Source organism: Glossina fuscipes, unplaced genomic scaffold, assembly GCF_014805625.2.
Source record: "Glossina fuscipes isolate IAEA_lab_2018 unplaced genomic scaffold, Yale_Gfus_2 3, whole genome shotgun sequence".
Classification (NCBI taxonomy): Eukaryota; Metazoa; Arthropoda; class Insecta; order Diptera; family Glossinidae; genus Glossina; species Glossina fuscipes.
In genome coordinates this window covers 4,030,189-4,042,707 of record NW_023998417.1, presented here as the reverse complement: position 1 = coordinate 4,042,707, position 12,519 = coordinate 4,030,189, and the positions used below count along the sequence as shown (strand labels likewise).

General features: G+C 32.3%; 2 protein-coding genes and 1 long non-coding RNA gene across 3 annotated transcripts in view; 2 read left to right on the top strand and 1 right to left on the bottom strand.

Annotated features, from left to right (window-relative positions):
• The first annotated feature begins 1,389 nt into the window (after window positions 1-1,389).
• LOC119635041 (alpha-mannosidase 2) lies at window positions 1,390-5,623 on the top strand. The gene is made up of 9 exons (XM_038029558.1): window positions 1,390-1,713; window positions 1,765-2,084; window positions 2,152-2,453; window positions 2,511-2,697; window positions 2,753-3,060; window positions 3,130-3,419; window positions 3,475-3,857; window positions 3,916-5,020; window positions 5,075-5,623. The coding sequence occupies exons 1-9, from the start codon at window positions 1,390-1,392 to the stop codon at window positions 5,234-5,236; spliced, it is 3,381 nt and encodes a 1,126-aa protein (XP_037885486.1). The 3' UTR covers window positions 5,237-5,623.
• A 1,449-nt stretch (window positions 5,624-7,072) lies between these two features.
• Window positions 7,073-8,856, bottom strand: LOC119634800 (CDK5RAP1-like protein). The gene has a single exon (XM_038029186.1). The coding sequence runs from the start codon at window positions 8,846-8,848 to the stop codon at window positions 7,151-7,153; it is 1,698 nt and encodes a 565-aa protein (XP_037885114.1). The 5' UTR covers window positions 8,849-8,856; the 3' UTR covers window positions 7,073-7,150.
• A 1,428-nt stretch (window positions 8,857-10,284) lies between these two features.
• LOC119634526 overlaps window positions 10,285-12,519 on the top strand; it is a 6,538-nt gene continuing 4,303 nt past the window's right edge. The window contains exon 1 of the long non-coding RNA XR_005246963.1: window positions 10,285-10,780. This is a non-coding gene — a long non-coding RNA (uncharacterized LOC119634526). The remainder of the gene's footprint in view (window positions 10,781-12,519) is intronic.

The following is a 12,519-nucleotide window of genomic DNA, read 5'->3' as shown; positions in this document are numbered from 1 at the left end:
TTGTTCAAGTTTCAAATTATTTTTTATTAAATCCTTTAAAAAATGATAGTTTCAAATGACAATATGGAAGTTAACGAAAACCTGGCGAAAAATGTTAAATTACGTACATTGAATTGCCAGTTAAATCCTTTAACTACTCCGAATTATGAATTTATTAGAAACAACAATTGGGAAGTATGTAAGGAATGATTGAAGATTTTATTTTAAAATTCTTAAATTTAATTTATAAATTATAAAATTTTTAATACCTTACAAGGTTAATACGCTATAAAGCGACGTTTGCAGAACGTAAATTCGGTTGAAATTTATAGCATATAATTTAACTAAATATACTATCTCTATGCTCACAAAGGTACTAGGTTACACATTTCCAAAATACTTTTTAAAAAGTTTCTAGTTCTAGTAATTCTATATTTCCTCTCTTCGTCGTTCATATGAATTCATCTATCCTTTTTCGAATTCTAAAGCAAAAATACGTAAAAAATGGTTATCTTGTAAACACTTTTATTCTTATTGATTGAATGTATGTCCAGGGGTCGGCTAACAATTCTCAAGCTAACTCGAAAAGAAATTTTAAAGTTGTATTGGGATTTCTCGTTTGTCCAGCAACGAGAATTGGATTGAGGTCACTCGACTGCGTATGAATGCTTGCTGGATGTCGAACCTAAAATGTCATCTTTTATCTTGATAGCAAGATAGCTATCGAGCTTTATGGTCGAAGGGGAAATAAATTGAAATATCATTAAAATGGCAAATATTTGTTCAAATTATGATTAATATATAGGAAGCAAAAAACCTACATATATATAAGAAGAAAAAATATTTTTCGTTTGCTCCTCTTATTAGAAAACTTTCAACTCAACTACTAGCCCTAGATTAGATTGACAGCTTTGATTGATCAAAGATAAGTCTATAAAAAAAAACTCCTGAAGGAAGAAAAAAATAAGTGGTGAAGAGAATTATTCAAATTATTATCATTATTATTACAATTAATTTTGCCAAAAATAAATTTTACAAGTAAGAAGTGGGATGAGCATTAAGCATGGACTTTCTTTTTAGCCTAGTTGTTTTAATGAAGTTAAGAATTTTATTGATAATGTGTTCAAAGTAATAATGTAAAAATTGTAGAAGCTATAAAAGTACAACATATATAATTTCTTTCTTTGTTTTTGGGACGATATCACAAATTAAACGATTAATAAATGAAATGAATGAAAAATAGAAAAGGGTAAGAAGAAGGTGCTAAGGTAAAAACACGGATTTTCATTTTTGACAACCTTAATTATGTCTATCAGAAAAGAGAAGAGAAAAAGAGTTAATTTTTTCTAAAATAAGGAATAAATAAGAACTACTTAAAAGACTCTTTAATAAAACTAACTAAAAAAAAGCATGTTGCGGTTGAAGCGACGGTTGGCTTTAACAATATGTGCGATTTTTATGACAATCTTTTCAGTTGTATATTTTCTTATAAATTATGCGGCTCCACAGGAAGATAAAAAGCCGAGTTTTATGGCTTTAGAAAATAAAGTAAATGAATTAGAGAATGGGCTCAAGCGGCATCATAATGAAATGCAAAATTTAAAAACTCGTTTAGAGCAAAAGTTTGCGAATAAAAATGATGATGATAAAGAAGTGAATAGGGAAATCAATCTGATAAATAAAAAAGAAGCATGCACTTTTGATATTCAACGGATACCACAACCGGACATACAGGCAAGTACAAAAATATAAGGTAAATGTAAATTTAAAACCATCTTTAATTAGATGTTGGAGATGTACACGAAAATGACATTTGCTGATGTTGACGGTGGAGCCTGGAAGCAAGGTTGGAATATTAAATATGATCCAATGCAATATAATGACCATCATAAGCTCAAGGTATTTGTTGTGCCACATTCTCATAACGATCCCGGATGGACGAAGACATTCGAGGATTACTATGTTCATGAAACTAAACATATACTTTCAAATGCTTTGCGTCACCTGAAAGAAAATCCCGAAATGAAATTTATATGGGCTGAAATTTCATATTTTTCACGCTTTTTTGAAGACGTGGGCGAAAAGAGCAAACAGGAACTAAAAAAGTATTTTTATCTTATAACAAAATTTCTTTGATATGTTTTTTGGATATTTAAATGTATTTTATTGCAGATTAGTGGCCAATAAACAACTTGAATTTGTTACTGGAGGGTGGGTGATGCCTGATGAAGCTAATGCGCATTGGCATAGTATTATAATGCAATTGACAGAAGGGCAGACATGGCTAAAAAGATATTTTAACATCACACCTGTGTCATCATGGGCAATAGATCCTTTCGGCCATAGTCCTGCAGTGCCTTACATACTGAAAAAAGCCGGTTTTAAAAACTTACTTATCCAAAGGACACATTATTCAATTAAAAAGGAATTGGCTTTGAACAAACAATTGGAATTCTATTGGCGGCAATTGTGGGGTGAAATATTCTTATATGCTAGCATATATCATGTATAAAACTATTAATCTCTTCTAGATGATACGGGCAGCACTGATATATTCACACATATGATGCCGTTTTATTCATATGACATACCGCATTCTTGCGGCCCTGATCCTAAAGTCTGTTGCCAATTTGATTTTAAGCGTATTTCAGGTTTTGGTCTTAGTTGTCCCTGGCGAATATCGCCTAAAAAAATCAGAGACAACAACGTAGCTGAAAGGTTAGCGTGGCAATGTTAATTAAGTAAAGTGTCATTGCTTTTATTCATATTTTAGAGCAGGGTTATTAGTTGACCAGTGGAAAAAGAAAGCTGAGCTGTACAATACCAATGTTGTGCTATTTCCCTTAGGCGATGATTTTCGCTACAGCCAAAATATGGAATGGGAAGTGCAACGAGTTAATTATGAGGCTTTATTTGCACACATTAATGGTGAACCTAATTATTTTGTTGAGGCTCGTTTTGGCACATTACAGGAATATTTTGATGCTGTTCATCAGGAGCAACGAGAACGTTCGAAAGAATTCCCTATTCTTAGCGGAGATTTTTTCACGTATGCTGATCGAGCTGATAACTATTGGAGTGGTTAGGAAATAATGTGGTCATTAAATAGATTGAAACTATAATTGGGTCCATTCAATTTTTTATGCATAGGTTACTACACTTCACGGCCCTATCATAAGCGAATGGATCGAGTTTTAATGCATTACATACGGTCTGCTGCAATGCTACACGCTTGGACTTCGTGGTCTGAAAATGTCCTATTTGATGAGATGTTGCAAGACGCACGACGTCAGCATTCGCTGTTTCAACATCATGATGGCATAACGGGAACAGCAAAAACTCATGTGGTAGAAGATTACGCCAAACGAATGTTAAAAGCAGTCAATGATTGTCGATTTGTTATGCAACAATCGGTGTATCGCTTGCTTACGAAATCATCGGTTAGTCTCACTGTTTATTTTAGTAAAATGAACTTTGACAAGAATTTATGTTTAGATATATAATCCCGATCCGAAATTTAATTATTTTTACTTGGATGATTCACGTTGGCCTGGTCCAGACGATAGTCGCACTACCATAATTTTGGCCAAAGAGTTGCCCTCAAGACATTTGGTTTTTCATAATTCTTTGCCCAATGCGCGCGAGGAACTTGTTGATTTTTATGTAGCCTCTCTTCATGTAAGTGTGACAGACCTGGCAGGCAATGCTGTCGAAACGCAAATTAGTCCAGCGTGGACTTGGCATAAACACTCGCTTACAAATACCGTAACTCCCCAAGCTTCAACTACCAAATATAGACTTCTTTTCAAAGTTAAAGTGCCACCAATGGGTCTTTCGACATATGTAGTGAACATCGTGACAAATGATAATCACTCAAGGTATCTAAGAATCCTCTTATAATATATGATGCACGACTAATATTTTTACGTTTTAAAGTCTCGATAACTTTGCTACCAATCTTATAATGGCTGTTAACCCGATTGCTACGCAACTCGTTGATTATCCTAAAGAAGTTACGTTTTCGGATCATCGTGAAATTTCTCTAAAATCAAGATCTTCTGGTATCACTGTCGCTTTTACTAGCGAGGGAATGATTAAATCCATACAACTTGAAGAAAATGAATTACATACACCGGTAAGAGTTCAATTTTTTAGGTACGGTACTCGTTTTAATGGGGAGCGTTCGGGCGCATACCTCTTTTTACCCAATGGTCCCGCCACTCCCATATACAACAACCCTTCACCAGTGGTTTTAGTTACCGAAGGTCCACTAGAGTCCATAGTCTCAGTAGGTCTGTCATTTGGAATACATAAAACAATTTTAAGAGACGATAACGTGCTTGAAATACACAATGATATCGATATATCAAACATGGATGATACTGAGGTGGTAATGCGTTTCCAAACTCGTTTACAAAGCAGCGATACATTCTATACCGATCTAAATGGCCTAGAAATGATTAAACGTCAGAGATTCTCCAAGATACCATTACAAGCAAATTATTATCCTATACCATCGGCCATATATATAGAAGATGACAATACACGCTTAACTGTGGTAACTGCGCAACCTCTAGGTGGATCTTCCTTAGCAGCGGGAGAAATAGAAATCATGCAAGATCGTCGACTTACGCATGATGACGATCGCGGGCTAGGTCAAGGTATCCTAGATAATCAACCGGTTTTACATATATTTCGCATAATATTGGAAAAAATTCATGCTTGCGAGAAACTTGCTAGTAATCATCCATCGGGCGCTTTAACATTAAATGCTTTCAAAGCTTCAAAATCAATTCTTAATCCATTAGATAAATTTATATATACCGAAAATGAATGGTTCGGCGTGCTACCTGAATTTGGAAGTACACATTCGGCGCTGCCCGATGATGCGGAAATTGTAGACATGCGCAATTTGGCATTGTCCAACAAACAGTTAATAGCCAGAAATGGTAAACCGCAAGCAGTACAGAATACTGGCATTATAATCCATCGAACAAATCTTTTGCAATGCCCTGGTGGCGAAAAGCTTTCCACTGGAGAGGTAACATATTTTGTTACGTACACAATGCATTTTCTCAAATATATTTTGTTTTAGCTCAATTTGCAACATCTTCTACAATGGCCCCCGGAGAATGTAACGTCTGTCTATAAGACCACGATAACGTTCTTGCAAGTGTTAGAACGTCAAAATATTAGTGATAACTTTACGCTTTGTCCTATGGACACATTAGCTTTTATTATACAAAGGCGTAGTTGATTATTTTAAAACTTTTTTATTCTTAGGCGACCGAGCATTTATATCTGCTTTTTCGATTTAATGCCAAAAATTTCTATTTTAATTATTTTTTTGGATTTTCCATATTTCTTAGACAATTTTTTTAATTTTCCTTATTTTCTCTTTTTTTTAATTTTTTATGCAAAGCGCTTACTACTTTAATTATCCTATCAAATTCGTAGTCCTTAGTTCAAGGAAACTTATATCAGCTGAAAGTACTTCAGTATGAATTTGCGAATTCTTCTATTTGTTTATATGTTTATATATTGTACTTCATTAATATTCATCATAATCATTACATTCGAAACTTAATTTTCCAGGCTTTTATTGCCGTTTAGCACTTGATTCATAATAGACTAGTTTCACTATGCAAATAAGATTAAAATAATATTGTAATAATAACGCAATTATACTCTTACGCAAACACGACTAGTCAATGTTTTCGCAAAGGCCACTGGTAAAGTAATAACATTTATACGAGGACGATGCTATCTCCAATATATTGGAGAAATAACTATCAAGCAATCAAATTCTTGCTCTACTACTCTCAAAAAGCTTTACCGTAATGTTTAAATTGGACGAAGTCGGAGAGACAAAATAAAAAAATATTTTGGTTGATTTATCTCGGACGCACGACCAACATGTGAATTTTAAGGAAGTTCCCACTTATTTCGGGTAAATATATTCGCCGCACAACAGACATAATAAAATTTTTGTCGATACCAACAAGGTCCCAGAACTATAAATATATTTCAGACTATGGTAATTATTAATTTTTTTTTGCTTTTTTCAGCGAATATCTGGTATTGCATTTTCCTTGGCCTAAGATGAATACCTTCTTTTTTTGCATAAAATAATTGAACTAAGCCGGTAAGGATATCTTATATGTCCAATCAAAAAAAAAAAAATCTTTAAAATTGTTGAATGAAAACAATTTGTTTTCTACACCCTACACCACTTTTGCTACAGGGTATATTAACTTAATCCGGAGGAATATAACTCGCAGAAGCTCCTTTTATTATATCGAATCATTTTTTGAATCGGTCTAAACCTGTCTGCCTGCAATTTTTAAGATATTTTGATAAAATTTGACGTGCGCTTTGATCGAAGGACAACCTAAAAATGGTTCGGATCGGTGCGCATTTTCGACTACTCCCTATAGTGTCTAAGCAATAATATTTCGACATTTCAAGTTGTTGTGAAAACTTAAGACCCGCTGTTGCAACTTTTTACAACCCCTTTTCATATAACCTACCCTATGAAAAACTGTGTCTTTATGTTAAAAGTTTAATTTTGAATATTTTAATCATAGTGAAAATTAGCTAGTAATAGCAAATTAAAAAACAAATTAGCCTTACCGAATTCGGACCACATAGGAGTATTTTTTGAATACCACCGCATATAGGGATTTTTATGAAATGTTAACACTTATATGCCAAAAATGCTTTTTTTGTTATGAAACTGTGTGTTTATGATAGTAATTGAATATGAAAATTAACTGTGCTTTATTTGAACCACATGGGTCACTTCCTTGAGCCCAGTTCACATAAGATATCTGATGAGTACTAAGGCAACCGGGACAATTAATTCACAGTAGCGAGTGAACAAAAAAAAATTAACAGTAGGGTATTTGGATCACATGAATTCTTTTTTTTTTTTTTCCTAACATGTATAGGCGCTATCAGGAAAAAGAAATTCTTATATAGATAGAAAGTTTTATTTTCCAACATGCGGCCTTTCATAAATATTGTGGCTTTGCATAAAAATAATGTGTACTTTTTAGTGTAAGGGGGTTTTGGTCGATATGCTTCACCAAAATTTATTGGGAATAGAAGACTGCAAGTTCTATAAATTTTACATGTGTTAAATTTTTTTTATTGATATGCAAAAATTTTATTATGTATTGTAAAAGTCTTGTATAGTAGTTTTGTATAATGGTTCGCCTTTCAAAACTTGGGAATTCGTGTCTGTAATACGGACTGCTACGAAATCCCCAACATTTATTTGTTCTGACTGCTGGATGCTCGACTGATTAATTAATATATTCTTCATGGGTATAATAACTTTAATGTTAGCTTCATTACGTCCAAAAACATGATCATTAGATCTTTTGCTTTTTCCCTCAACTAAAATCAATTCTCGTGTTCCTTCATATTCTTTATGCAGTTCCGTTGCACCATCACGAAAAGCCTTAACCATTCTTTGCAGTCTTTCAATTTTTGTAAAATGAGGCACGTCGTCCTTATAATTCCGATAGGCACTAGTTTTTTCTCTCATGCTATAGGAAAACAAGAAGGCCATATTGTATTTAACTTTTTCGATTAACGTCACGGTGTCGCCGAACTCTGCTTCAGTTTCTTCGCAAAATCCACAAATAAAGTCGCTTGACAAACCTACTCCGGGCAAATATCTTCTAATCACATTTACTAATTTTAAATAGGCTTCTCTCGTATAACCTCTTCGCATTCGCTTCAATACAGCATTGTTGCCTGATTGCGCAGGTAAATGAATATTCTTGCAAATGTTCGGATAATCCCGCATTACTCGCAACACATCTTCAGAAAAATCTTTTGGGTGAGGAGATGTGAAACGAATGCGCATATTAGGAACTGCCTCAGCCACTTGTTGCAGTAGCACCGAGAAAGGTAGACCGTTAATTTTAGGTTTATAAACAGTATTGAAACCGGGAACTGTAGTGCTTTCCATTGAAGTCTCTTTCGATATATCGCGATAGCTATTAACATTTTGTCCCAATAAAGTTACTTCTCGTATGCCCTGGCTGTCAAGCATTTTAACTTCTTTTATGATAGATTCCAAAGGCCGCGATCTCTCACGCCCTCTTGTGAATGGCACAATACAATAGGAGCACATATTGTCACAACCTCTCATAATCGATATAAAGGCAGTAGGTGATTCTTTATTTAATCGAACTGGCATGATATCCGCATATGTCTCATCTAAACTTAACAAAACGTTAACTGCCGAATATTCATAATGACGCGTTAAAGCCAGCAATCGAGGTAAATCTTTATAACTGTCCGGACCAGCTACAACGTCTACGGATTTCTCCTTTTCCAAGACATGTTGTTTCAATCGTTCTGCCATACAACCCAGTAGAGAAATTTGCAAAGGCCCTCGTTTTGTTGATCGTTTATGCTTCAAGGCCTTTAGATGTTGTAATCGATTCCATATTTTTATTTCGGCTCCGTCTCTTATAGCACAAGTGATCATCATTATAACATCAGCTTCTTGTATATCTTGACACCTGTCGTAATCATTGGCTTGTAAAATTGACCACACCACTTCGGCATCATTAGTGTTCATTTGACATCCGTATATCTCGAAATATACTTTACGCCCGTGACCTTTGTAGCTATTTGCTGGTAGATAAGGTATAAATTCATCATTTACTTTGGACGATGCCATTGGCATTTTTGATTTCACATTAAGAAATTTTTGAAAACTTGGCCCAGCAGAAATCTTCTCTAGAAATGTTTCTCTTTTCAAGGTTCTGACTGATGATGTTGTTGTACTAAATTTACAATGTTGCGGATGAAAATGTAAATAACATTTTATAATCCTTGCAAGCTTCATTTTTTCACAATACTTAGCGTTACACAATTTTTGAAAAGTGTCAGCGATGGGTATGAAGTTATCGACAAACGTGCAAAACAGGCTGACACAATGGGATGTCGTTTACATATTAAAAACTATGATGGGCATCCGCGCTACAGATAAATAATCAATTAGATACGGTAATTGATCCGTGAATTGGAAAGCATCATTTCAACTTTGAAATAATTCGTCTTTATCGCTTGTTTTTCATTTCTTACAAAATAATGTATGGTATAAACTCAAATAGCAAGTCAAAGAAATAGTACATTAGTACGAGATAAACATAAATTAGATAAATAACTTTTCTTTTTAGTTTGCAAAAAAAAGAAGGGATAAGGCTTGTAAATTGGGAGGCTTATACACAAGTAACCTGAAATGTAGAATTCTTTTTGATAATACCCTTTGTTAAGCGGGCAAATAATAATTTAAAATTTCATATTTTCTTTTCTTAAGCGGTAAAGATGTGCCGCAAATGTCAAATTCCGGCAAAATTTCCCAAAAGAATAATTTATGAGCTTAGGGCTCTTTTTGTTTGAGTTGCTGAGAAGGTTTAGAGTAAAGCCTTTCTTGCACGCTAATATATATCGCTAGTAACAGTGTTAAAATTCCTCTTTCAATACAATTTACAGTTTTACGAAATTTTTGGATAATTTTAATTATTTGATAATTGTTAATTTTATTGACTTATTAATTATTTTAATATTTATCGGCGATAAAAAGGAAAGAAATTATTTTTCTAGTTATTGTGTTTCATCGACGAATGCATAAAAACTGATGAATAATTAGAAAATTTAAAAGAAGCGATTATCATTTCTTCTTGTGCGTGGCAAAGTGAATGTTTTCTAACCAGTAAGTAAATTGAAATAACACAACATTATGGCAGCCTCTCGTGATAAAAACGTTGAGCGATTATTGGCTTTGTCGCGTACGAAAATTAACTTTCGCAAACATGATTACCTTGTTTTCTTTTCAATTATCCCGTTTTTTCTTTTTACAAGAGCGGAACAAACGGAAAATTTTTTTATGGTAACAATGTATTTATTATTCTTATCACCTTATCTTATCTGCTGCTCCTCTTTTATTACTCTGAGAATTTTTTATTCCCTTTTGCACTTATTTATGATGCGTGTACCACACATCTTTGGTATTCTTTATGATGTAAAAAAACATTGAATAGAAATCAAAACTTAGAAGTGGTTGTTTTTTTCCAGATTTAAAAATTGTAAGAGAAGTGCTGCTTTTAGTTATGAAAGCAATTAATTAACGAATTAAGTGAAAAAATGTCAGAATAAAACCCATTAAAAAATATTAGATGAATAAGATTAAATACAAGAAAATTTATAAATAAAATGAGGAAGCAAATTGCTGATTCATAAATAACTTGGCATACCTATAAATATACATGCATATATATAAATATATATATATATCTATGTATGTATATAAATATATATATATATATATCTAGATATATATATCTAGATAATTGTATGAAATACACTAGGAGAAAAGCAATAGGCAAAACGAGCGTGATAGAAAGAGAGAGATGCATGAATAAAGCTACATAGCTACATGCATTTTTAAGTATATTTTAAAATGTAGTACAAATCTTCTGTATTATTACTATTATTGTTCATATACTTTCTACCCACTTCTTCGTCATACATTCATAAGGCATATATATATTTGCGGAATGAGAAGGCAACATATCGATGGAATCATTTTTGAGCTGCCATTTGAAGCGCTTTGTTCGTTAGTTTTAATTCGCCGTTGGTTTGTTCTAACAATTTAACTTTTAACATTTAAAACGTGCACGATCTATGGCAAACGAACTGAAAAATTAAACAAATTAATTTAATGACGAAAATTATTAAAACTGGCTTCACTTAACACACAAAGGCAAATCTAAAAGTATGAAGTGAGAATTTTTACATAAAAAAAAAAAAAAAAAATAAAATTACAAAAAAAAAGATATAATAATATAATAACAATTAAAATATATGGTATACATGCTTAAGAGCATATGAGTTTGCGTATCTACATTTTCTAGCAAATGCAGTGTATATGTATCTAGAATCACAATTGCCTTATATTTTCAATCGTGTTCGTACCCCTTGTTCGTCTCACTGTTTTTGACTTTTGTTTATTATTATTTTTTGTTTTTTTGCTTTTTTTTTTGTTCCAATGCTAAAAATATTTTATGTTGTGAGAAGGAGACAAACCATATAATCCAATTGTTTCTACACAAATGCAAAAAGCAAAGAATCACAACAAAATACACATATAATACATATATGTTTTTCAAAAATAATTAAACTACGTGTCTTCTGTGTCTTAACTTATGTTTTTAACATTTTTTTCATTCTTTATTTCTCGTTTCTCTGGTTTCTTCGTAATTTTTTTTTTAAATGCGATAATGTAATATGAAAAAATATTGAGTAAATAATTCTCAGTGGTCACAAATGTCACAAGTTTGTAAGTAATTAAGAAAAAAAAAAAAATAAATAAAAAAAAAATAAAGAAAAATAAAGAAAAAAGCAAAGAAACAAATGTGTGGCATAAAATGAGAAAAGTCCCTATAGAATAATTTGAACGACAAATTCAACTACAAAAAGCAAGAGCCAATAACAAACGTCATACAAAAGTGTGTCAAAGCGGACCAATGTTGGATTCTTCTTCACAACAATAAATAAAACCACATATACTGCAATACTGCACAGATATATTTACAAGAGTGTGTGTGTAACACTCTCATAAAACGACACAACAAATTTAGGGAATTCTACAAGCCTGTATTTGTTTCATCATAAGTAAAATTTTCGAAATGTAACGAGCCTTTTTTGAAAAGAGAAACACATTTGTAAGTAGCGAGTGAGAAAAAATGTGAGAGAGCAAGAGAGTGAGAGAGTGAGTGAGAGAGAGAGAGGGGGAGAAGGATCACATGTTGTTCATGTGTTGTTTTCAATAAGCAACTTTAATTGGATGCATAAATTAAAATCGAAGAGAACATACTTTATGATACTTGATAAAAAGCTTACTAGACATATATACATACACACACATATATATATATATATATATATATATATATATATATATATATTTTGTCTTCTTTAAGCTTTACTTTCTCCCATCTCTTTTTCTCTTTATACTTTGATTGCTTTTAAAAAGTTTTCGTCGTCTTTTTAATAATTTTACTTTAGCAATATTTTATTTACCATCTACTTTAGCATTGCGGAAGTGCTGTATAATCTTTTTCAAATAGTTATACAAATTTCACAAAATTGAAATGAAAGTTTTACGCAATATAGAAATTTTTAAGTTAGTGTCCTTAAGAGAAAAGCAAGAGAGTAACTTAGAAAAATGCGAATATATATATATATATATATGTACAGATGCAATTTTTGTGTCCATGAACCATTTGTGGACAAGAGATTAAATTTTTAAACGTTATCTGACAAATTTAAATACCTATACTTAGAATTATCTCGCCATTCTAATTTTCATAAATTCTCTGTATTCTTATTATATTTCATAAGACAGAAATATGTCAAATAATGAGTTCTTATGCGTTTTTTTGTAAAATTTCTCCACCTGCAACCGGAAAACTTTTTTCCTTTATTATAATTTTTCGACTAATGAAATAAATT